The 26,235-nt window shown below is 37.2% G+C and overlaps 1 protein-coding gene across 6 annotated transcripts; it reads left to right on the forward strand.

The window, feature by feature from the left end:
- Window positions 1-60: 60 nt before the first annotated feature.
- Window positions 61-26,235, forward strand: LMBRD2 (LMBR1 domain containing 2). Of its 6 annotated transcripts, none has more exons than XM_027709136.1 (18): window positions 61-152; window positions 6,866-7,095; window positions 7,550-7,629; window positions 9,743-9,838; window positions 10,716-10,883; window positions 11,759-11,969; window positions 12,329-12,403; window positions 12,719-12,832; window positions 13,429-13,612; window positions 14,471-14,652; window positions 15,425-15,558; window positions 15,771-15,876; window positions 16,607-16,704; window positions 18,489-18,592; window positions 20,724-20,770; window positions 22,450-22,552; window positions 23,771-23,900; window positions 25,639-26,235. In XM_027709136.1, the coding sequence occupies exons 2-18, from the start codon at window positions 6,922-6,924 to the stop codon at window positions 25,697-25,699; spliced, it is 2,067 nt and encodes a 688-aa protein (XP_027564937.1). In that variant the 5' UTR covers window positions 61-152; window positions 6,866-6,921; the 3' UTR covers window positions 25,700-26,235. The 6 variants fall into 6 exon arrangements, 5 of the variants coding, with proteins under 5 accessions (XP_027564937.1, XP_027564935.1, XP_027564939.1 ...); XM_027709134.1 differs by lacking the exon at window positions 61-152 and adding an exon at window positions 157-238; XM_027709138.1 differs by lacking the exon at window positions 61-152 and adding an exon at window positions 157-238 and having other exon boundaries at window positions 12,329-12,340.

Raw genomic sequence — 26,235 nt, forward strand, 5'->3', positions numbered from 1 at the left:
CGGGGCCGAGCGGCGAATGGCGGCGGCCCGGACGCGGCAGGAGCCGGGAGCAGCCGGAGGTGCCTGCACGACGCCCTGAGTCCGGTGCCGGCCGCGATGGAGGGCGGCGGAGCCCCGCGGGGGGCGCGGTGCTGAGCTCGGGCTCGGCCGCGGTGAGGCGGCGGCGGGCGGGACGCGGGGCCGGGCGGAGCGGGGCCGCAGTGCCGAGTCACGATAGAGGGACGAGCCACGGCCCCAGGTGGGACGCGGGGTAAGCCCGGGCACGTCCCTGTTGTGAGGGAAGGGTGGGAGCGGGGCAGCGCTGGGAGCAGCGGGGGGGTCGATGTTCGTTCTTGCCCCGAGTGCTTCCCTCCCTCGGGGGCCCAGGACACGTCCGTGCCGGTGCCGCGTGTGAGCCCGGTCTGTGCCGCACAGGCCTGTGCACACCCGGCCCTGGCAGGGATGGCCTGGCGTGGAGCACCGGGATCGCGCATCTCCCCTCGAAAGGTGTTCTCTGGGAAGACCTGGAGCTGCCCGTGTTCGCTGGTCCCGTCCCCAACCACGCGCATTTAAATCCTGCAGCCTTTATGCCAGCCTGTCTTTCGGCAGTGCAGCGCTTCCGAAACTACTTGTTTTGAAATTGTTGGGAATGGAAGACTAATCCTGAACACCCACTCTTAGTCAGCCCGTTGCTTGCAAATACTGTCCTTTGTTTACTGCATAACGATGGAGAGACGTGCCGGTAAAATTGGGATGGTGGTACAACCCGTGGCGAATAGTACACAGCGATTAAGTCGGATACAGAGGATGATGTGTCTCAAATTGACATTAACATAACCTTAAAAAAATTATTTTTTTAGCCATTTCCAGTTTTAGCTGAAGTCACGGAACAGTTGTTCAAAGGTTATTGAAGCAGACAATCAAATGAAAAAGAGGTGGGGTTTTAGTGAAAAAAAAAAAAAAAGTCAGCTGTATTTATTTCACGTTTCCTGCAGCCTCTTTTTTCTGTGTGAATCACATCACTTTTCTCCGTTAATGTCTGGGAAATCGAAAGATGGTTTTGCTGAAAGGGATAAAATGCAATTATTTTTTACAACCTCGGAGTTACCAGACAGTCTGTTTGCCTGAATGCAGCGTTGGGGCAGCAGTCATGTGACTGCTTTACTGACACCTGCTTTGTGTGAGTGCATTAGCGTGGTAGCCCAGGTAGCGATTTCTATTCTTTTTTTAGTCTGATTGCATCTGCACAGCGTTTGTGTCTGATTCTATTTTAGTTCCTCTGATAAGCAAGTTATTTTCTTCAGTGTGTTATTTGCAGAGTACTTCCCTAAACCCTTTAAAAGTATCAGCCTCTGTGGTACTTATATATTAAAGGTTGGACTCGATGATCTTGGAGGTCTTTTCCAACCTTAATGATCCTTTAGTAGAGGGCAGGGCAGTGCTATGTAAAGTAAATACCTTCCCATGGTTTTATGCTGATGGTCCCTGCTTGCATTTGAACACAAAAATTTTAATGTTCCTTGGTCAAGAATTTGTCTTTTATTTAGTGCTTCTGTGGAGAACCTGGTCTCCCACCATACCAGAGATTAGCACTATTTTGAGTGGTATCAGCACAGCATTTTATTATTTTTTTTCTTGTCATTAGAGGATAGAAAACTTTTTTCCCTAAATATCGATACACTGTCAATTAACTGTTTAGTCAATTTAAAATTTTGCTTCATTACAAGGTAGTTAAACTGATAGATACTAATAAAATACTGGTCAGTACACAGACTGACTAGAGTTTCTTGGAAGAACAAAGCCATGTAAATTGCATTTTTGATTAATCTCAGAGGTTGTTTCTCTGAAATAATGCAAGCAGATAAGTTCTTTGGTCAGTTTTCTTAGGCAGTTTGTGGCTGTTTTCTTTCTTTAGACAGTTTTCTCACTGTGCTGAGATAAAGCAGCTCTTTGACTGTTGTCTGCTCATAAATACTTACCATTTCCTCAAGCTGCAAGGGCCAATGTGTAATAATGAAGTAAACAAAAAAACCCAAAAAAACCACAAACCCAAATCCCCCAAACCTGAAACCAAACAAAAAAGAAATCCCCATAGCACAGTAAGCAGACTTGGATATGAAAATGGCTGAAGGGATTATTTTTATTTTTAAGAGTCCTGAAATGTGAAGTTAGCCCACTTTGTTGTTTAAAGATGGAAGTGTCAGGGGCTCTTAGTGTGGGGCAGGTCTATCACTCCGAAAGGTTTAATCATGTCTGTAAAGTGAAGTCTTTCTTTACGGTTCTTAACAGCATCATTTTGCAGAGTAGGGCAGGCTTCCAAACACAGGTGTTGGGCATCCTGCTTTTCTTTTGCCATGTGAAATGTGCTGGTAGAAACTCGATAAGAACTAGTAGATTATTCCCTGTCAGAAAGGCAAAAGGTCATCTCTGAGCTGGTCATTGATATATTGCTGGAGATGGCAGCTTTCACTTTATGCTTGCAGCTGAGTTGTGAATTCAGCTTGAGGTGGCAGATGCTGTTGCACAGGTGCTTGTTTCTGTGTGCTGAGGCTCTCAGTTTTCTTTATTGCTGTCTCTGATATCTCTTTCATAGTTTGGCAACTTTCATGGGAACAGATTTTTTTCAGATGCAGTTATGGTGTTTAAAATATAGAGCAAAGCTGCTTGTTTTTTTCAGGTGTTTTAACTGAAATATCCAAGATGTCTAGAAATGTAACTTTTCCAGATCTGTTTGAGCTCTGCTTGACAATACTTCAAGAAAAAAAGTCTGTAGTAGTCTAGAAATGGCTGAGGTACCAAAGATGAGAAAACCAGAAGCATGGTGGCTGTCCTTATTACTAATATTTGAAGGACAGAGAGAGCTATAGATTGGCAGACTCCTCTGCTGCTTTTTGAATTTCTGTCACAAAAGCTATTTGTAAGCATCTAGAATGTAATAGCTGAGTAAAAGACAGCATCAGTTTGTCAAGGACAAATGGTTGAAATTATCTAATTTATTTCAGTGGTGACTGATAGACCTACTGTCAGTGAGAGGATCAGTTGATGTCTTACATTTGGCTTAATAGGACTTTTGATTCTGTTCCTTAGGATGTTTTTGCTTGGGAAGGAAAGCTGGGAAGAGCTACTGTTGTGACTAAGAAGGCCAGTGCCTTGTCAACTACTCTTCATGGTTTTCACAGTTTTCCTAATGAAATAGTGTGATGATTAAAACTTAAGGTGGCACAAAACTAGGAGAAATTTCAGGTCTTTTTGAGTGTGGTAATGGAAATCAAAATGCCTTAAGGATTCAGAAACTTGTGAGAAGGGAATGGGTACAAATGAGTAGAGTTTTGTGTTTGTGCTTAAGCAGGAGCAATCAGCTACAGAAATACATGATAGAGAAAAATTTATTGGAGGAAAAGAATAATAAGCTGAATCTGTGAAGGGAGTATCACTCAGGTTTTAGTTCTATTTATGCTTCTCAGTAAGGCATGTGAAGCAGTATTTGCCTCAGTTCAGGCCTTCTCAGGCATTAGCTGGGAGACTGGGGGGGGGCAGTTCCTGATCTTTGTAGAAGGAAGTGGGTAAGCTGGGGAGAGTGTCAAGGGCAACAGTAAGAAATTTGCAGAAAGTGTGATAAGTAGGCTGACTGGGAAGGATTGAAGCACCAATTACATTAGTCTACAAAAGGAACAGTCTACTGGTTAAATGTTTTCCTGCAAAGTTTGAAAAAACCCAAACAACTGGAGTACCGTCTGGTCTGGGATTTCTGATTAAAGGGGTATTGGAATCCACTTTAGTGGGATCAAGGTCCTTTCTTCACAGATACACTCTTTTCTTTTTAGCCCTTCTTTAAGAATATAATATTGGAGTGTCTTTGATAAATTTGATGCTATGTAAAAGCTATAAGAAAGTGTGGTTTTTTTCATTCTCTGCGGTTTCATTTAGTAACTTGAGTATTTCTGTACCAGGCAGAGTAGTTAGTTCATTTGTAATGTAGATGGTCATGAGTGTGGTTTGTCTTGAGGTTGGCAGAGTAATTTAATACTGTTGATAGTAGGGAGTCTCCATGGGAATTAAGTCTGAACCGAGCCCTTCCCAATGCTTGCAAAGAGTTATTAGCTGGGTAAAATTAAAAAGTTTACTGATTTGTTCTGTGTCTGAAATGCAGCAAGAAAACTGCCAACACAAGAGCATGTCCTTGTCTTTTTTTTGGTTAAGTTGAACTTCCAGTACCAGAGTTTCAGCCTTTGGTCTTATTTGTATTAATATGTAGTTGCCTGGTTCTTTGGAAACGGAGTATTCCAATAAATACTCCTCCATTCATAGCGAGAGATTGTGTTACTTTGTCATTACTTTAATAGGAGCATCTTCTAAGTCATTTAAGGTTGTGCAATACAAGAGAACTCTTTTGAAGTAGTTTATTTATCTCAAGAGAACATTTTTTTAGAGATTCAGGAATTTCAGCTAGCAGGTTGCTAGGGAGCTGTGTGCTAATAGTGAGAAGGTTGTCTAAATAAAGTGAAGAAGCAGAATGATGGATAAGGAGCTTACCTTTCTTTAGCTAACAACCAGGTTCAGAGGCAAATGCTGCTTTCCACAGGAAGACATGGCTTTATAGCCTACAATACTGTATTTTAAGGTCTGATTCTAGTAGCACAGGTCCTGAATGTGTCTGCCCTGTTAGGCTGGATTTAGTTCACAGGAAGAGCTCCTCTCAAGCATTACATTTCTCATTTTGTGGACTTTTTTCCATTTAATCTATTTATGTGGAGAGCTAGTTTTAAGTTGTTTCTATCTAAAAATTTAAACTGTTTGTGTTTACATTAATTCAAAATAACTGTTATTAATCACACTCTTGTCAAAAAATAGGCCTTTCATTTTGTGTTTTTAGATGAAAATCACAAGGACAAACATAAAGATGTAGTTTACTGATAACTGTAAATCCACTTCTGTCTTTGAAAGTGAGTTAAGTTGTGGTAGGACTCAATTCCCTCTTTGTTTTAGCCTATCCAGTGCATTTTTATAGTACTTCTGGAAGTTCCCTCATGGTAGTAGCCGAGTGCAGCATCTTGCACAAAAACTTTTCACCCTCTGTTTCGATAGCAGCTTTTTAGGTGTGACTGTAGTAAAACTTCATTACTAATAAAGTGTATGCCGTATAATTTCTTTTGTTTATGTAGCAAAGGTGTGGCTATAATGGGCACCCAAAGCTACACGTCAGATAGCACTGCCTTAATGTAAGTCGATACGTAATTGCTTTGTATTTTATTTTTGTGGAATTTGCTGCAATACTGTAAATACAGAAGACTGTTTTCTGAGGAAACAAGAATGGTACGATAGAATAGATAAGGACTTGCTTAGAATAAGTGATTGAGAAATAGGTTAGATATCCTGGGTTCATGATTTACAAAATATCCAGCCAAAATGTAGTACAGAGAGGTAGAAAGGGCATGCTTTGGCCTGACAGAAATGTTAATAATTTGATAAACATGTTCGATGAAAGACAGAAAATAAAAAGTGTGTGTATCTTTGACAAAAAACAGAAGGGTTACTTGAGTTATTTTCAGAATATGAGATCTGTGTGCTGATATGGAGGAAACAGACTACTCTTACTGTTTAAAATTCAAATGTGAAAAAACAAATTTTTTGGGGAAAAAAAAAATCACAGAGTAATTGTCCTGTGTGTCCTCAAGGAGGTAATGGCATCACAAAGTTTGGAATTTTTTTAGTGCAAATAGGACAGTTTTCACTGCTTAGTGCCCTCATGCATAACAAATCTGCTTAAGCAGTATACTGAGAAATTAGTAAAAGAAATGGTTCACTTTACCAAATTATGAAGGTATTTAAAAGTAAATCAAGAGACATTTTAGCAGTAGCATTTCTTTTAAATCTCCAGAAAAGTGAAAGTACTGAAAGTCTAACAGTGGGGAAGCCATTTCAAAAACTATTTCCCTTAAATCAAACCAGTTGACATAATCTTGATGGAGAAGCAAGACTGGCCACAGTAATAAACTTTTTTTTTTTTAATAATGTTTGAGATGCCTGTGGTAAAGTGATGCTTATTGAAAAGGTCTGAAGCAGTTTAACTAATGATGTAACAAGTCAGTGAAATGTTCTGTAATAGATTTGTGCAGCTCACTGTACCTTTGATAATAGCATGTCTGTATGAAAATGTATGAAGTTTTTAGGCACTCTTAGCAGTCCAGACTGTAACAGGGGAGCTAAACACAGAAAGATGAGCAAAGCAAAAATGTATTGTGGCAAGACTAATACCAAATGAATTGACACCTTTGTTTTTCTGAAGATGAACAAAAGAGGACTAGGAAGGTGAACTGAAGTTCTTGACATTTCAAACCTAAAAGAGGTAACATCATTAAGTAAGCTAACACATAATTTGCTGCATTTTTATACTCTGTTAACTCTGACCTAAAGAATTTAAATATGTAGTTGAGGTATGGTTAATTAAAAAAGTTGTTCATTAGCTTTTCAGAAACATTTAATTTAAACATTTAACCCTTTGTCCAAATTAGTTGATTACTTCTAAAGGGGAGAAAAAGAGCAGAATAAGTTTTCCTCTTGAAATTTATACTGGACTTAAAGATAGGCTAGTAGTCTGTTCAAGGACAGGGATTTGACTTCTGGATCTGTTGTATATCAAGATGATGAACAAGAGTTCTCCTGATACATTGCTAGAAATGACAACATTGGAATGACATGATATTTTGATTTCTGTGGAGGACTTCAGAGCACCTTGCTGAAAATCTTGTTCTACGTCTGACCAGAGTTCCAGTCATGTGAAATACAAAAATTCTGCTGATGTTTTAAAATATCCACCGAACAACTTTTTTCTGCCTAAGTTTATTCCAGAGATTTTAATGTAGTTCCATGTCTTTTTGCCTTACAGTTCTGATCTGCTTTCTCCAGTGAGCTGCGCTGTGTGGCTGGAGCAGTTGTTCAACAATGAGTGGTGCAGCACTGGGCCTTGAGATAGTGTTTGTCTTTTTTCTGGCCTTATTCCTACTTCATCGTTATGGGGACTTCAAGAAACAGCATAGGCTTGTGATCATAGCAACATTGTTGGCATGGTATCTCTGCTTCCTTATTGTATTTATACTGCCTCTGGATGTCAGTACGGTAAGAAACATGAAAGACTTTCTGCTGGTTGCATAAAATGTGTATGGTATTTTTTCTAAATTACTATTTCCAAAAAACAATCTCTTAAACAGCAAAGAAATTTTCCATGTAGTATCCTATTAAATTAAACATTTGTTATCTTTATGTGTGACAGTGTCTGTGGTTATAATTAATTTTACTGTTTGTTGATCTCATCAGATAAAAAAATCTATTTCAAACATATTAAAATTTTGTTATTTGTTAATAATCAATTTTTTTATCCGTGTAGGCGGTATAAAGGCACTTTCAGCTTTTTACTTACATGCAGATTGCATGTTGTTTTGAGTATTTATTAGTATAATTGTTTCCAAATATAAACCTAGAATACATGGAATGTCTTTAAAAATGGGACTTGTTATTTTCAAGAAAATGCTGTACCTTTTTGGTCATTAATGCAAAATGAATTGTCTTTTAGACTATTTATAATCGATGCAAACTTGCTGTTAACTCCAGTCCTGCAGAAAGTAATGGCTCTTACGTTACTCTTGCTCCAAGGTACGAGCTACCTGTTTTTTTCTTTAGACTGTTTTTAAATAAGTATTTTATGGTTTTCTTTTTTTAATTGATTGGAGTGTATTGTGTTTTAAGACTAATAAACAAGTGTTATCTGGGTGATGCAACATTTGAAGGTTATAAGCATACAGGAAGGTGAGGGAAGAGGTGCAGACAAGTGCATCTGTATATGTTGGGAGTAGTTATATAGTAGTTCTGACTGATTACCCAACTATTGTTTTTTTATCACACTAGATTTCTTTTTTTTTTCTTTTTGTTAAAGCAATAGAACTAAGCATTTTGAGCAGTCTTGGTTATGAGGAGACACTTCGGTGAATGCTTATCTATGCCTTATGAATGAAATTAACAGACTTGTCTGATACGTAAGCAGTGTATCTAATTGCTTATTATAATTACATATATATAGTAATTGGAGTTATCTGAAATTCACTGTATTCTACCAAAGTAATGATAACCTGCTTTGTTGTCTTCTGGCAGGAAAAAAGTAATCCCCAAAACATGGTGAATGTAGATGAATGTGGGCTCGCTCTTTCCGTGGCCACTCATTCTTCACCCTCCCCTGGCTATTTCCCCATGCTGTAGATGTGTACAGTGTAGTTATCTGAGGTGATCAGAGCCTTTAAGATGTCAGTTGATATGTCCATGCAAAGTATTTTCAGGTTTGTTACCCCAAAGTGGAGGCTGTCTGGATGTTGTATATCCATGGAAGAACGGTGAAAGATAGACTCACTGGCACAATATTGCAATATTTATTTACGACCACCCAGTGTACGTTAATTAAACATAGTTAAGCAAATACCCAAGTTGAAAACTATTCAGTAACCTTTCAATTTACCTGTAGCTTCAGACAAACCCTTTTCATAGAATCATAGAATGCTTTTGAAGGGACCTTAAAGGTCATCTAGTTCCAACCCCCCCACTGTGGACACCTTCCGTTAGACCAGGTTGCTTAAGGCCCTATCCAGTGCACCCATGAACACCTCCAGGTATGGGGCATCCACAGGTTCTGTGGGCAGCCTGTGGCAGTGTCTCACCACTCTTACAGTAAGGAATTTCTTCCTAGTATCTAATTTAAACCTGCCCTCTCTCAGTTTAAAACCATTGCCTCTTGTCCTGTCACTCTCTGCCCATATAAAAGGTCCGTCTTCCTCCTTTTTATAACCCCCCCTTTAGGTACTGGAAGGTGCTATAAGGTCTCCCTGGAGCCTTCTATTCTCCAGGCTGAACAACCCCAGCTCTCTCAGCCTGTCTTCATGGGACAGGTGGAGAAACCTTTAGTCATACTACCTGTCATTCTATCATAACTTGATAGTTTTGAAAATATTTAGGCTGTGCCCATAAAATTTTACAACTCAGGCTTAACTAGTTTGACTCTGGAAAACACCAATTATTTATCATTAGGCAGTTCTATCTTAATTGACTTTATTGCCCCTTGACTCATCATTGCTTAATTACCCAGACAACTGTGTGATAAGTGTCTTAGTGAGGAGGGACACCTTGGCTTTTTTTTCTTTTTTTTTTTAATAAAAAGGCTTCTGTGGCTTTTCTGGTCTTCTGAAGCAAATGCTACCTGTTAGAAAACTCCTGGCTTAACAAATCAAAATTTGTGTAAGACTGACTGAACCCAGCTGAGTGGCAGAAGAAACAACTAATACACTTTTTGTACCACTGAATGCTCTAGGTGATGAGGTCCTTAGATATTTTTTAAAAGCCTATAAAACTAACTAAATTGAATGGTCTTCAGTCTTCAGAAATGTTTTTGATTTACGTGAAGTAATTTATGCCCAAAAAGAAAAATTATAACCTTGTAAATTGGTTGATTGAATATTCCTCTGTAATCTTTGAGCTTCTATTGTTTTCTCTAAGAAAGCTTTCTTGTCCAGACAGGTTATTTGGAGTTAGGAAAACAATATTTATTTTTAACTGGTGATTCAGTTTATTTCTTTCTGAGTAGTTAATCATTGACTACTTACTCAAATAGTGTTGCATTACTTTTCTGCTATTTTCAGAGACCTTTCTAGATAGGGAATTCATAGAAAATGTTTTTATACTCTTGGCTCTACAATTAACAATTTGCTTTGTTACATTGTTACAGCAAACAAAAATGTTTCAAACCTTGGAGTTATATTCCTAATGGAATTATGCCAATTTTCTGGCGTGTTGTGTATTGGACGTCTCAGTTTCTAACATGGTAAGTAAGGCAAAAGAATATGAATAAGACCATGATACAGGTATAATTTCTAAATGCAACATCTTAACAGTGATAGCATATTCTTTAGCAATGTGTATCACTATTGCAAAGAGCTCTGAAATCATATATTATTTGCTAGCACTGAAATTTCCATAATAATTACAGTACTAAATTGAACATACTCTTTTTTTCCTTGCTGTCATAGAAGCAAATTTCAGGTGGCAGCCATTTACTTTTGGTTCACTTTTGTAGTTGAAACTCAGAAATTTACACATAGATGTGTTTATGGATAGGTTGTCAGAAAAAAAAGGTTTAAGGCAACCAGATACCAAAACAATTTCATGAATAGGCTGGGTAATTTCTAAGTAATATTGTAAATTATTTTGTTTTATTTGGTATACTATATAAAGCTGTAGATACAGCTACAGCACAAAAATTGTCTGTGCTTTCGGGTTAGTTTAATTTGTGCTTACTGTTCAACTTGTCACTAAATAATTATTTTTGTAGTTCCGTCAAGAATATCAGGGCTGATAGTCAGTTCTTAGTTATCACAGGTTTTTTGTAGTAAAGCTGACTGTATTGTTTTTATCTCAGTCTTGGTTAAGGTTTGCCATCAGACAGGTACCTCTAGAATGAAAACATATAATAGCTAATTTCTTAGAAGCTTGGGAGCCTTAAGCTTTAACACCCCTGTCTCAGCATCCTGACACTGCTATAGTACTTTTGGGGGGGTTGGTTTATTGTTTTAGTTGAGTTTTTTGTTTTGTTATTGGTGGTGGTGGTTTTTTGTTTGGTTGGGGGGTTTGGTTTGGTTTGGTTTTTTTTTTTGTCTATTTGTTTCACTGATGGGATTTGGTTTTGTTTGCTTTTCTCCCAGGATTCTGCTACCTTTCATGCAGTCATATGCAAGATCAGGAGGGTTCTCCATTACTGGAAAGATTAAAACTGCGTTGATTGAGAATGCAATATATTATGGCACTTACTTGCTGATTTTTGGGGCGTTTTTAATATATGTGGCTGTAAACCCAAACTTCAATTTACAATGGTAAGATAATGTTGTAAGCACTTGCGTGAGTTCTTACATAATTGTCATTGATAATCTCTTCTGTAGATGAAATGAACCTTTTTTTTAAAAAAACAATTTTAGTTGATTTGATTTTTTGCTAGGCAGTTGGAAAGTTAAATTTTTATATGACAAGTGCTTTTTTGACTATTTATAGAAATTTGTCTTCTGGTTTTCCAATTTTGATACGTACAGCAGAGGAATCCTCTTGCATTTGCAATGGGTTTTTTTTCTCCTTAAAAACACATTCACACAGTTAGTGCAGAAAGAATCAGTGTTTTCAGAATAATATATTTCAAAAGTCAGTATTTTCTGTGTAGCACTTCTGTCTGCTGACTATTTAAAGTTGGTAAGGAAGGTTAAAATAATTGGCATTTATAATACTGCTAGTGGTCTTCTATACTAGATGGAATACAAATTTCTGAATACAATATTCTGAATACAAATGCCAGGTTCTGAGACTGTTTCCCATAGTGACTGTTATTGTGGTGTTTTGATCTCATTTTCAGTATTTTGTGAAGTTCATGTTGTTTCCTAAACTAACATATTCCTTTGAGAACAAGCATTTTTTATTTCCTTCCAGAGGGGGGTCGGAAACATGTGAGATACAGAAAAATTATGGAAACTTTAAATATGACTAACCGGCAGACTGGCTCTGTTATAGGTGATACTAAGTCTATGGCTGTAAACTTGAAAGCTGTATTGGTGCATAGATACTTCAAGGCTTCTTTCTTGCAGGTGGGGTAAGAGGATGTTTGGGCGGGTTTTTGTGGTTTTTTTTGTTTGGTTGGTTTGGTTTGGGGGTTTTTTGTTGTTGTTTGGTTTAATTTTGTTTTGTTGTTGTTTTTTTCCCTTAGGAACCAACTTCAGACTATTGGGATAGCTGCTGCAAACACATGGGGTCTCTTTCTTCTTGTGTTGCTTTTGGGTTATGGTTTGGTGGAAATCCCCCGTTCTCACTGGAATGGGGCTAAGAGGGGTTATCTGCTCATGAAGACTTATTTCAAAGCTGCCAAACTGATGACTGAAAAAGCAGACGCAGAGGAGAATTTAGAGGACATTATGGAGGTAAGTAACTAGCTTTCACTATGAAATAAGTGAAGGCTGCTGTTAATAGGCTCTTAATTTCCTGGTGTTGGACGCTTGTGGCAATAGAAAACTATCCTCCATACATTTGTAATGTTTGCACACTAGCATTTTGGTTTTTTTAAAAAAATACATATGTGTTGTTCATAAATACTTCACTTATCTTTTATTAGATCTAGTAAAGCTATGGCTTTTACAGAGCTGTATTTTTTTTTTAAACTGTAATGGCTGTCTTTTCCATTGGGAGGGCTGCAACTCTTATTTGACCATTTAAAAATTTATTTTATTTAAATTTTTAATTTAACATGATTACACTGCTCTGTATTTTTTTTCCTCAACAGGAAGTCCGTAAAGTAAGTGAGAGTATCAAATATAACCACCCCTTGAGAAAATGTGTTGATACAATACTGAAAAAGGTAACAAATTGCTCATCTTTGGCTGTAATTGTTCATTTGGGAGCTCATGCTTCCTGCATGTACTTGTACATTATTTTCTTTCTCTCTTAATATAAAATCTCTATTTGGCATCTTCTGAGCTTCTTTGTGAAATCCTTTCTTATGACGTACATAATTATTAGTTGTATTTTGATGCACATGGTATTTTAGAAAGAGAAAAGTGTATGCTTAGAGTGAGCTTTTCAGTTGCATGAAAAAATGACCCAAACATTTACTAATAATTAACAAAGAGCACTTGCTACTCATCTTCCAGTTAATTTTCCCTTTTCCTTCCAGTGTCCTACTGAGTACCAGGAAAGAATGGGTAGGAACATGGATGATTATGAAGATTTTGATGAAAGACAGAACAGTTATCCAAGTGAGAAAAGTCTGGTCAAACTTCACAAGCAGGTATATTAATAAATGAGTTAATACCTCACTTACCCTGATGTAATGAGAGTAAATGATAGCCAGACAAAGATTTTCAACACACTTTACCTGAATTGCTAAGTATAGTGGGTTTTGGGAATGCTACTTAACAGAAACTTTTCTTGGTGAAAGAAAACACAAAAGTTTAATATCCCAAGTGATCAAAGTTCTGGATGATTTAAAAAGTGTGCTTCTTGTGTTTTATCTTGATAGTGTTTTAGCTGTCTGTGAGTAAGCTTTGTAATGACTTTACCAGTGACTGACAGTGCATTCTGAAAAAGAAATTATAGTTAAAACTTGATATATACTAAAATGCAAAAATAAAGTCATATGTTGGAAAAAGTAGGCTGTTACTGCCACAGATGGATTGTGATAAAAGTACTGCAAAACTCAGGAATCCAGTATGTAGTTCATCTGTGATTTATGTATTTAGAGAATTAACTGCCCACTTTTGTGAATATACCAAGTTAGTCTTTGTAATTCTGCAGTGTACACATTTTTGAGGGATTTTGCAAGGCTCTTCTCTCATTTCTTGAAACAAATATGTTGTAACCCTAATTTCTTGGAATTTATTGTAGGTGATCTATTCAGTACAGAGATACCGTCGTACACAGGTCCAGTGGCAAATTCTTTTAGAGCAAGCATTTTACCTAGAAGATGTGGCAAAAAATGAAACAAGTGCTACACGACAATTTGTTCATACCTTTCATTCCCAGGAACCAGAGAATAAAATTATTCAGTATTTCTACACACCAACTGTTGGTAAGTGCTGGCTTGCAGATTTTGAGTCTGTCAAGGCATAACTGATACTCTTTTGTAAGAAGAACCAATTGTTTTATGTTAAACTTCAGCTGCAGTAGAGGGAAATAAGTGTACAAGCTTAATGCATTTATGTAATGGAATAGCTACTAATTTATGCTCTTGACCATAAGCTTAAATTTTATTTACACATTTAATAGCAGTTACATGTTGTAATAAAGCCATAGCAAACTGTAAAGCCTTAGAAGAAGAAAGAAAACAGCAACTCTAAACAATTGGATGGTGGCTACCTTCTACATTTTGTGGGATCTATTGATCTATTGAGGTGGCACTGCTCTTCCAGTAAAGCAGAGGAAAAGATTTTTCATCTGTCATGCACCAAATATTAGCTAATATGGCTGCTTGTGCATCTTTTCAGAAAGTGTCTTCTCCTAATCATGTTTTAACATATTATTTGCTGCACTAGCAGTGAGTTATTTCCAGGGCAGGACAATAAAATTTTATAGCCTAAGCTCCATTTCTGAGAGAGTAACAGATAAACAAAGAAAGACGTGAATTACTGATAGTATCTAGGCCAAAACGGGAGAGTTGTTCTACATACCCCACACCCCTCAATCTGTTTGCAAAATTCGCCTCCCCAAATCTCACCGTTTTCCTCAGTTGGGCATAGGATTCCTTAGGGCTGAAGCAGATCTCTGAACTGGAAAAACCCTGAAATTAAGTGTGTGACCCCATAGATTCTAGCCTTGATTTTAAGGGTGGGCATGCAAGAAGTTCATAGCATCTCTTGTGAGGGAGTTCCATTTCTGATTTTGTAATTTTCATTAACCCATTCCGGATATGTGTGTTTGTTTTTTCCAGAGTGGTACTGGGAATGTCTTCTGCGACCATGGTTTTACAGGGTGCTTGCAGTTGTGCTGGCTACATTCTCTATAATTGTTGTGTGGTCAGAGTGCACATTTTTCAGCACAAACCCAGTTCTATCGCTATTTGCAGTTTTCATACAGCTGGCAGAAAAGACATATAATTACATATACATAGAGGTAAGTTGGAGTCAATCACTTGAGAAAAATATTTTCAGATGGATGGTTATGATAACAAAGTCTGTCAGATAGATTTAGCAATAAATCTCTAAATAATCTGTCAACTTTCAAAAGGTCTCTAAATATATTGTCCCAAACTTTGTTTCTATGGAGGAAGTCTGCCTTTTGCCACTTCTTAAAGCTCTCCAGTACCAGGTCAAGGTATGGCCCAGCTAGGCTGAATATCATGTGAAGAGTAATTTCTGAATCATTAGCTTGGAGCTTAGGTGCTAATTAGACTTTGTGTCTAATCAGCTGTGTGTGACCTCTCTTTCCTAAACAGGAATTTGCTGATGACCAGGAATCCAGTCACAGATGTGGCTACCATATGTGTGCACAAACTTCTCAGTAAAGGAACTGAGCTAAAAAATTCCAGTATACTTACATAAGGTTGATTTGAAAACACTTGGTTTTATCCCATTTTTGCGAGAAGAAATGTCAAATCAATCATAGTAACTACTGAGGCAATTACAGAAATTTTATTTACATAACAAGAAGCAGAATAAATGTTCCTAGGGTCATCTGTGTTCTTATAGGTAGAATGTTACAATTCTCAATTTAAGTTAGTCAGAAAAACTCCAGATAGTCTTCTCAGACCTGGTAGTATTGTCTCATCTCAAAATTAAAAATTGAGACTGGAGGTAGCCTGTTGCATGCACAGACTGCGTGCTGAATGCTTTAAAACCTTTAGTAGAGTTCTATATTCAAACAACAACTTTTTTTTTTCCCCTAGATGGCCTGTTTTCTTACCATCTTTTTCCTAAGTATCTGTGTTTACTCTACTGTCTTCAGGATCCGTGTATTTAACTATTATTACTTAGCTTCACATCATCAGACAGATGCATACAGTCTCCTTTTCAGTGGCATGTGAGTATGTGCCACTTTTTTTTGATATATTTTGCAGATTTCTGATCAAATACACAATTGAAAAGGTCCATGAAACTTTATGTTCTTTAATTTATAGTTATATGGGTATAAATCCTAATGAGTATATCATTATTCTGTGATAGATTCAGTTATGATTTTGCAGTTAAGGTAAGAAATTCTTTCAAATGCTGTTGCTTCTTGTATTTGTGCAGGTTATTTTGCCGTCTTACTCCACCATTGTGCTTGAACTTTTTGGGCTTGACCCACATGGATGCAACAATCTCTCACAGAAAGACTCAGCCAACTGCTTATACATCTGTAAGTACAGGAAATGTGGTTTTGAGCCTTCAATATGGTTTTGAGAATAGGCAAAGTATTTTTAAATACTTCTTATAATAAGGTTCAGATACTCAAGTATCTTTTTACTAGTATTAAACGGTGTAAAAATACTTGGTTGTGGACCAGGAGTTTGGTAATGATTTCCAGGAGTCATAAATAGGTAATTTTTTCTGGTTTTGTCTCTTTATCATAAGAAAGTAAAATATTATACTTTAGAGTTCAGACTGTTCTTCACTTCCTAGTAGCTTTAGCTTCCACTGGCTTTAGCATATAGGACTTCTCTATAGATTGGGAGCAAACCTAACTTGCTACTGAAAACCAGTGAGTTTGTTTTTATTGAACAACTGGTTTCTGTTGCAACATCTCAGATCTTACATCTTGTTGCTAGTTACTAGATTCTTAGTGTTGTCTTAAACTCCTCTCACAACAAATGAAAAAATCCATCAGATTTGCACTTGTTCTGAACTAGGTGAGACTTACAAAATCTAGCACCCTAGAAACCTCAGAGTGGATAGATACACTGTTGGAGGTGGCCTTTATATCTGCTGATTCTGGATCAACTGTCTGAATCATATCTGTGATGATAATACATGCCTATGTTTCAGTAACTGTAAAGAGACTGTGTGTTTTTGTGAGATGGCACAATCTTTATGGGCATAGATAGAATGTAGCTAATTAAAGCTTGTTCTTTTGGATTGTTTTTACCTAGATAATGGGATCCATGAAAGTGCTGCCCTTCATTGCAGATGGATTCTATATATACTACCCAATGCTTGTTGTCATTCTCTGTATTGCCACATACTTTAGGTAAGTGATTTGCAATACAGATTCTCCATGTTTCTTTAATAAGATTAGTTTCATCAGTCAGGAAGACATTCAAAACTCCTTTTCCAGCAGTTGAGTTGTGTCATATTAATAAAAATGCAAAACCTAAATCATTAAATTGTTATTTATATAGATGAAGTGTGTACATTTTGAGAATATGGATTGTGTTAAACCATAGCTGAGTTTTGAGGGCTTTTCCCCCCATTAAACTTCATTCCTACATTTTGAGGGGTGATCTTTTAGAACTTTGGAGCCTGGGGGCATGTAGATTCTGCTTGAGATTAAAATTACCATGAGGAAGCTGTGTATTCAGCAAGGTTTTCTAATGAACTAAGAAGCATTAGCAGAAATTTTAGGTGTTGAACTTCCTAACAGACTCGTAAAAAATTCCTGATGTGTTACCAGACTTTGGTTTGAAAGCATACTGGTTTAAATAATTTGATCTTGTTTCCTTAAGCCGCAGTTTGTTGGAGGGTAGAAGGGTGATTGTAGAAAACACTGTTACATGCTTGCTTTATCCTTATATTTCAAAATGTCTGGTTTGACCACTGAAGGGACAGAATACTTTCAGTCTGACCTTGCTCAGATACTTTTATGTTAATTTCTTCAATTTTCCATTACCTTTCAGTCAGAAGCAAGGTATATGTGTTTAGTCATATACAATGTAGGTGAATGCCTCAAATTCCCATTAATATTGTGTGTGCATCTAGATATGCATATAGATAGTAAGATAACAAGGACCTGGGCTTTTCGTGCTTACTTTTTGGTTAAGTGACAAAAGTGGTGCTGAAGGAAAAGTGAACATCAAAACAAAACAAAAAAAAAATCAAACAGGAAAGCCAATGATGAGAAAAGAGTTTGTGTGACTTCTTGTCCATGATGATGCTTGAATGCCACAGTGAAAAGGAAGAATAGAAATTAAAGGAAAGGAAGTTGCTTTAGTGACCTCTGTTAATTCAGATACATGCAAAAGGTTTAATTAAATGAAGATTTAATTAAAATCTATCAAGGAAAGCTTGATTTAAGCTTTGTTTAATCCAGCAGTCTTACAGTTCAGATGGTATAAGAAAAAAACTTCAGCATAAATATACAATGAAGACAATTTGGAGCCTGACATTGATATTCCACTTTGGAGAAAGGAAAATAATAACGAAAACAGCAGTTGTGTTCTCTGGTGTGAAGTTGAAAAGGTGAAAGTGGTTTCCTGCTATCTAGTTCCAGGACTAGCTTAAACAAGGTGGAGCAAGCTTATTATCTGACTGCTGCCTAGTGGCTCTCCAAAATGGCAGCCAGCATCCCTACAGCTTAAGAGTATGGCACACATTTCTCCTAAGTGAAACCTGAAGTGAAGGAGACTTTCCTTTGTTATTAGTGTTTCAAAAATACAGAAATCACAGTAAGCAGAATTTTTATAGTAATTTTCTTCTGGCAAAGAAGAGTCAATGACATATCATAAATTCTGTTATATCTGAGAACACCTAAGCAATTGACTTATGTTAAATCATTTGCTCTACTCTCCGGCTGTATACATTTTTATCTCTCTATTTGGATAGGATTATTTTCAGTTGGATTTAGGAATGTGTCACTGTTCTGAATTTTCTGGTTTCTCAGCTAGTGTAATAATCCGTCTTTTTTTCTGTGTTGCTTTTTTACTTGTATTGTCCATAATTTTCTGAATAATTCATTTTACATCTTGCATTGTAATATATCTAAACTGTTCACTGTAAATTAACAAAGGAAATTACTTCTCCTTCTTGTTTTACCAGTTTAGGAACTCGTTGTTTGAATCTCTTGGGATTCCAGCAGTTCATGGGGGATAGTGAAATGACTTCTGATTTGATTGATGAAGGAAAAGAGCTAATCAGAAGAGGTAAATTAGATCCTCTATCGTAGTCTTCCTACAAAATCATAGAACCATTGAATCATCAAGGTTGAAAAGACCTCAAAGATCATTGAGTCCAACTGTGAACCCAACACTTTTCAAGTTCACCACTAAGCCGTGTCCCCAAGTGCCACACGTCTTTTAAATATCTCTGGGGATGGTGACTCCACCACTTTCCGCAGCAATCTGTTCCAATGCTTGACAGCCCGTTCAGTGAAATATTTTTTCCTAGTATCCAAACTAAACATCCCCTGGCACAACTTGAGGCCGTTTCCTCTTGTCTTGTTTTTTGTTACTTAGAAGGAGCGACTGACCCCCAACTCACTACACTCTCCTTTCAGGTAGTTGTAGAGAGCGATAAGGTCACGATCCCTGAGCCTCCTTTTCTCCGGGCTAAACACCCCCAACTCCCTGAGTGGTTCCTCATCAGACATTTGCTCCAGACTTTTCCCCAGCTCCATTGCCCTTCTCTGGACATGCTCCACCACCTCAACATCCTTCCTAAACTGAGGGGCCCAGGACTGGACACAGCACTCAAGGTGCAGCCTCACCAGTGCCAAGTACAGGGGAAGAATCACTTCCCTGGTCCTGCTGGCCATTCAATTCCTGATACAGGGCAGGATGCCACTGGCCTTCTTGCCCACCTGAGCACACTCTGGCCCATGGTCAGCTGCTGTTGACCAGCACCCTTGGATCCTTTTCCACTGGGCCTCTTCTCTTTCCAGCCACCCTGCCCCAGTCCTGTAGTGTTGCATGGGGTTGTTGTGACTGAAGTGAAAATTGAAAGGAAAGTGGCTTGGTGACCACTTCACCAGCTCCCTCAGTGCCCTTGGATGGATCCCATCTGGCCCCATAGACCTATGTGTGTCTAAGCAGTGTAGCTGCTTAGTAGTAGCACTGGTCACTGACCACTTCCCTTGGATTCTGGGGGCTTTGTTCTGCTCCCCCTGTCTTTCACCTCAGGGGACTTGGTACCCAGGCAACAACTGATCTTACTCTTAAAGACTGAGGCAAAAAAGGCATTAAGTTTACCTTGGCCTTTTCCTCATCATGTTATATGTTCTTGGATTAAATTTGTCTGAAATGTTGCAAAAAAAAAAAAAGCTTGTCATTATTTTGAAAACTATACTGAGGCAGTCCACAATACAAAATGCATAGGACTGTGGTCGCTATGGACTTCATTGATATCTAAAGTGAAGTACCAGTTTTATTCATCCAGTATCTGAATTTTAGGTATTTCTAAATATTTTACAGTGTGTTACTGATCTAAGTAGGTGCTTGTTTCATAAAGGATGGTCAACATCTAAATTGTATTTATCATCAACAAACTCATTTTAATCTTTCTTTGTGTGTGTTGATAGAGCTGCATGAGTTCAGTCATTTCCTTGAGTGTTTTTTGCTGTGTCAACTAACTATGTTTTATCAGAGAAAGCATGTTGTTATAGAGCTGTAGTTATCTGCTGGTTTGGAAAGCTTTTTATTTTAAGTTAGTTTTTATTGAAAGGGTTTCTTGAAAATTGTTAAAAGCCATTGTGGTTCTTGAGTAAATACTTAGAAATTAAAATTTCAGGATACAATGTTATATTATGGAATACTTTTATTCCGATAGTTTATGAAAAATGAAACCTGGATTTACTTAGAGTATTTCTCTTTTTTTGGAGAAAGATGAATGTTTCTCATTCCTCTAAACAATAGGTTATGACTGCTTCGATACTGTGATGTTATACTTTCAACTTCATAGCAGATACGGCCACAAAGTATTTGGGTCATACTTTGGGCCTCACAGAGCTTCAGCAAGATCTTGAGTCAACACTGCTCAAGGTTTTTATAATGTCATGCTTTTCCCAGCTACTTCTAGAGGGGTTTTTTTTGCTTTGCCAGCTGGTATCCAAATAGTGTGCTGTGACCCAAGATACCATCATCACAAATTCATTTTGTTTGGAAACACTATAATGATAGACAAGCAGCTTTTTGTTTTGTTTTTGTTTAGTTGTATGAGTTGTCTATTTCAATAAGAACCTGCTAGTTAACTTTGGATTTTAACCGTTTCTTTAAAAAAACATATTGCTAATGATTTTTATTGTATGGAGCTCAGACAAATAATGTTTTTTTTTTATAGAGAAAAGAAAACGACAGAGGCAGGAAGAAGGTGAAAATAGAAGAAGGGTATGAGATTGTTTTAGCTAATAATAATATTATACAGCAATATCTGATAGGATTTGCCATGACTGTTTAATTCAGCATAATCTCTTCCACAAAAAAGGTAGTCCCAAATAATTGATGGGATCAGTTGAATCTTGCTTAATAGTCTTGGTTGGGGGTTAACTAAAGAAGAGGATGATTTTAGTGACACTACTTGGATACTCTTGTTACTCAGTGTGCTGTGGTGTATGCCAGTAGGTGTAACAAGCATTAAAAAGGTTGCTGAATTCTAAGATGCCAATGGCTTATTATCAGTGTCTTACATTGATACTGCTCTGCTTGAAAGAACTGCAGTTGCAGTGTCATCATATTCACTAAAATGGGGACTGTGTGCTCCTCCCAAACTTACCTTGTTGTTTTACATGCTTATTGGAAAGTAACTGTCACAGGTTTTTTCCAGAGGAGGTAATTACATTGGAGACAGAAATAATACTGTTACTGCTGAACAAAAAAACAGAATGTTTGTTTCAAATCATATTTTGTGTGCAGACTGAATTGAAAGATTTGTGAAGCTTTAGGTTTTCATTAATTTATAACATTTGGAATCTAGCACGGAAAGTCACAGAGATAAATAGAAAGGATGCGTGCAAGATAATACTGGAACTAAAACCTCTTGGCTTTTCAAGCTCGGGTATACGTTAATCTTTGATGACAGTCAGTACTGCACAGACCTTTCTTCTGATCCTCTGCCCCCATCTCATAATTTTAGAACCTGAATTTGTTGTGAAACAAAGTAGTAGTGAGTGCGTGCTACATTTAGTATACACTAAAATGATCTGACATCAACAATTTTAGTTAAACAGCAAGCTCAAGTTTCAGATGTTACCTGTTATTTTGAGTTTTGCATTAAATACTGCAGCATATAAATAATGTAACATATTCATTTTTTGGAGCTTTTGAGAATGTCATGTTTTACTGGATCCTGATTAAGTGTTTAATCCTTCTGCAGTTTAGAATTGTAACATATGACATAACTTTTGAGTTATACCAGTTATTTTTTTTAATATCAGTGACTTTTGAGTATACCAGTTCCTACCAGACTGTAATCTGGGATCTAAATATGGGACTAAAACATATAAAAGAGCAATTAGAAACATTTCTATTGAGACATGAAGCTGTCTCCTAATAAAAGCACAAGACATTTTCTTCTTTAGTATTTCTTTATACTTCATACTAAAATGTTTACATACTAAAGGGTGTCAGAATGGAAAAAACAGAACAACAAGCTTAGTAAACATGGCCTGTCCAAATGTTTGGGGGTTTTGTGTGCTGTTATTTTTCCATTTTACCACTAGATGGAAGTAGTAAACAACAAAAGCAGCAGTGCCCACCATAACTTTAGAGGAGTTGAGTGAACTTTGAGTGCAGATTTGAGATGCAGTTTGTTTTCTGCAAATCTTTTTTCTAAAGAACAGTTATGGTTACTGGCTTAGTGAAGAGACACATCTTGAGTTTAAAATGAAGCAAAAATTCTTCCTGTATCAAGATACTGAACAGGAACATTTTGAAAGTATTGCTTTGATAATCTGTTGTGATTAATTTAGCTCTAAATGATGAACCTTGGGTATTCCTTGATCCCCCATATGCTTTGTTGTGTTGCTTTATCCTCACAGCTTATGTTTTCTTTTGTTGTCTTTTTCCAGGAATGGAAGGAGCGATATGGAAATAGAGACGATTCCACTAGAAACAGAGCTGTCCACACAGACCAAAAAGAATCCAGCTTCACAGAGACCAATGCCAATAGACGTAAGCTTTGTGGGTTTGTGGGGAGGCTGGTTTTGTTTTGTTTTCTTTTACTATCTTGTCTGCACAACACAGGCTGTGTGAGTAGTTTCAAATATATTCCTTTTTCTGTTAGGTGATGTACCGATACATCCACTTCTGTGGCACAGTGCCATCTTGCCATTAAGACACTGAAAAGAGTGCTGTGTTTCTTTCAATCTCCAGCACTTCAACTAGTTGAGATTGGAGATTCTGGCTCTACTCTTAGACCAATAACTTGGTCTTATGGGATATATAATGATTGCAGTTACAGTAGCAGTTGTCAGGAAAGAAAATAATTATGATATGTTGTGACGTTGGGTGTTGTAAATCACAAAATTTACCTCTTCTACTTGGAAATTGCTATCTCAGACTGCAATAATGGAGCAATCAGTTAACCAGCTTATGTGAAACCAATAACACACCACGCAAGTGGGTACATTTTTATTTAATAATGTCTGTTAGCAAAATACTTCTTTTTGGAAGTTTAAAGCATCACAAAATTTCATTTGTGAGAGTGTTAGTGGGTTTTTTGTGCATTTTTGATCTTTTTTTGTACTCCTGTAAGCTAACAACAAGTAAAATGAAATTGAAGAAAAAGGGGAGGAGGAGGGAAGCTTTGAATATGCTTTTGAGACAATACTGGTAGATCTCCCCTTCCTCTTTACAAAGTTGGAAACGCAGATTTTAAGTGGTAGACTAACCAAAATTATATTTTAATATGAATATGTAGCATTCCAACACCAAAACCAGCCATAGGTACTTGCCTAGTGAAGGTTGCAGAGTGAACTGCAAAACAAATATATTTCATTAATTCATGAGATTGTCTCCTTAAAAACAAAGAAAAGTTAATAAAAAAACCCATCCAGCTAGCTTACTTAAAGCCTGAAGCTGTGAAGATGAATGGATGATTGTTTGATTTAAAAGTGAAGTTTGCATGTAGTTTCTCATTTTCATTGTGTCTTCGCAAGGCAGATCTCATCCTATTTGAGGGGCAAGAGAAAAGTTGTAGTTGCATGTGTTCTATGGAGGTACAAAACTGAAATACTATAAATTTGAGCAACTTTGGTTTAATATGAATCTGCTCTAAATTATGACACTTTCACTTTGGATGAGATATTTATTAATATAGTCTTTTAAAATTGATGTCTCTAAGCTGTTCAGAGAGCAAATGAGTGTCTTTCTTTCCTTTTACTTATTCAGCACTATCAAAGTATACCCGATCAAATGGTAGGACTGAAAGAGATAGAATAGAACTTCTCCAGGATGCAGAACCTTTGGATTTTAATGCAGACTCTGTTAACGATGACCCTCTTGAATCAGACTCAGGAAGGTGAGGAATCTTCCGTGTTATTTACAATTAAAAGATACTAATGTCTTGTGTCTTCTGACCTATGACAACTGCGTCAAATGTTTTCACAATAATAGTTTGGTAAACTAAATTTATCATTTCACCTAACTCTTCTCCCTTCTTCCTTCTGCCCCACGATACAGGAATTGTTTTAGAACTAATTAAAACCTAAAGGTTTTTCAGGTTTTTAGAAATATCATAGTCAGATTTGAATATAACTTTGTATAGTGACGTAATCTGAAAAATACTGCATGTAAAACTGGCAAAGGACCAGTTTGTTAAGGAAACTTCCCATGACTATTCAGGAGACACTGGCAATCACCACCACTCTCACCACCCCAGCCTTTCACTGCTGGGACTGAAACCCCTTCACAGCCTGTGGCTCCAGTGACTCTACGGGTGCCTCGTTTCACTCCCTGCACACCCCGCTCCCACACAGTCAGACAAGTTTTTAAGTTTCCCTTTCCAGCTCAGCCGCAAGTTTCCTGTACCAGAGTTCCAGATGTCTGGTTCCTTTAAGTAATTTAATTGTGGTGCAGCAACAGAATAACAGGTCGAGTTTGTACCTCCTGGGAGGGGCCCCAAACTAAGGAATCCCTGAGCTTTTATACCCTCACAGGCTGTGCCCCCGATACTCTGTGATCTTCCAGCTCAGTCCTCGGCTCCTGCAGAGTCTCCGAGTGTCCGGTCACCTGGCTGGTGCCACAGGTCCCCGTGCAAAGGGTTGAGTCATGGCCTCTTGCCTGGGGCTCCCCCCGTTTCCTGCCATGCAGGACACAACCTGCAGCTGCACACAGAGCTACCTGCACTAGGTGTATTCCTCAACAGACATAGGTACAACATAAGGTTTTCTGTAATTTCCTGCAAGGCTTCAGAAAGCACTTGATTCTCCTGTATAAAATCGATTATAAAAGGCTGCAAGAAAGAAAACTGGGTATTACAGGACCTGTTGCAAGAATACAGCTGAGGATCAGATCTTGGAACTACTGGACTAAATTAAACTCTGAACTTCCTGAACAGAAAGTACAAGACTGCACTATGTAGCTCTCCGTAACAGAGAATTTTTAGATTCTGTGGGTGTGACTGCAACAGCAAATTTCCTCACTGATAGAGTGTCTTATATAACTGCTTAGCTCTGCTCATACTTAAGAAACAAATAAAATATTGCATGGGTGCTTTTGTTAATCTAGGTCATTCTGGTGTAGAACCATTTAATATAAATAATTTAAAATTCCCATATAAAAACTTATAATTTATTATTTTTCAGCTAAAACTAGCATACCCAATCAAAAAATGTCACAAATGGTTTTAGTAGACTTCTGTTTATAAGCACACAAACTGCTTTTTGGATGTCATTGTTTGGTTGGGATTTTTTATGTTTTGGGTTTTGTTGTTTGTTTACTTGTTGTTTTAGCTGGGTTTTTTTAAGAAGAAAGTCCTGTTCAACCAAAACATCTAACTTTTTTCCTTTGTATCAGGAAACAAAGTTCTTTAAGACTCTCTCTTTAAGTATTGGTATCACTGTTTTTCTTGGTCACATGATGTTTAATTTAATGACTGTCTATCAAATTCTCATGGAAACAGTAATTCAGAAGAACTTCAGGTCCTGTAATTCACTGAGAGTTAAGGAGTAAGATTGTAGTGACAGTTATTTGATTTTACGGGTCTTTATTTTTTTATTTTCTGTGATATTTTTTCATATTTAAAATTGATTCTGCAGGTACCAGCCTGGTGGAAGATACCTGTCAATGTCTCGAAGCAAAATATTTGATGATGTCTAAGCTCCTCAATGCTAAAGAAAATTCAGTGGAAGTCTAACTCCTACTCATTGCTTGGAAAATACTGTATTTGTGATATATCACTGAACCATCAAAGACTGTTTCTGTTTAAAAAAAAATATGAAGGAACAACTATTTTGGAAATGCACGTGTATGATAAGTTCACCACTTATGATAAGAACATGCTTCTTCTGTTGTAGATACTGTTGTGCATCGGTGTGGGCTTTTGTGTCACGATGAAAAGGAGAAAACTATTAATTTAATAATTCGTATATACCTGGAACTGAATATACAATTTGAACTGTAACAGTCTGAGTTCTAGGAAGAGATTTCCTAGAAGGATTTTTGTTTGTTTTTTTTTCTTTAACTGATGCTGTGAGAGCATCTTAATGCATCCAAAGTGCAGTTATATCAATTTCCATAATAAATACTTTCTATAATTTTTCTATTTGACCTTTAGTTAAAAATTAAGTTAAAAATTTAGAATAAAATTAAGGCTTCTTTTGCCTTCAGTGGTGTTGAATCAGACCCGTATAAGG

Source organism: Neopelma chrysocephalum, unplaced genomic scaffold (assembly GCF_003984885.1).
Source record: "Neopelma chrysocephalum unplaced genomic scaffold, ASM398488v2 Primary Assembly neopelma1_96688, whole genome shotgun sequence".
NCBI classification, from domain to species: Eukaryota; Metazoa; Chordata; class Aves; order Passeriformes; family Pipridae; genus Neopelma; species Neopelma chrysocephalum.

Bases quoted from the DNA above. Each gene is read 5' to 3' on its own strand.
- LMBRD2 (XM_027709136.1), top strand. From the start codon at position 6,922: ATGAGTGGTGCAGCACTGGGCCTTGAGATAGTGTTTGTCTTTTTTCTG. The intron at 14,653-15,424 runs GTAAGTTGGAGT...TTTTTCCCCTAG, and splicing joins ATAATTACATATACATAGAG to ATGGCCTGTTTTCTTACCAT. The intron at 16,705-18,488 runs GTAAGTGATTTG...TTGTTTTACCAG, and splicing joins TGTATTGCCACATACTTTAG to TTTAGGAACTCGTTGTTTGA.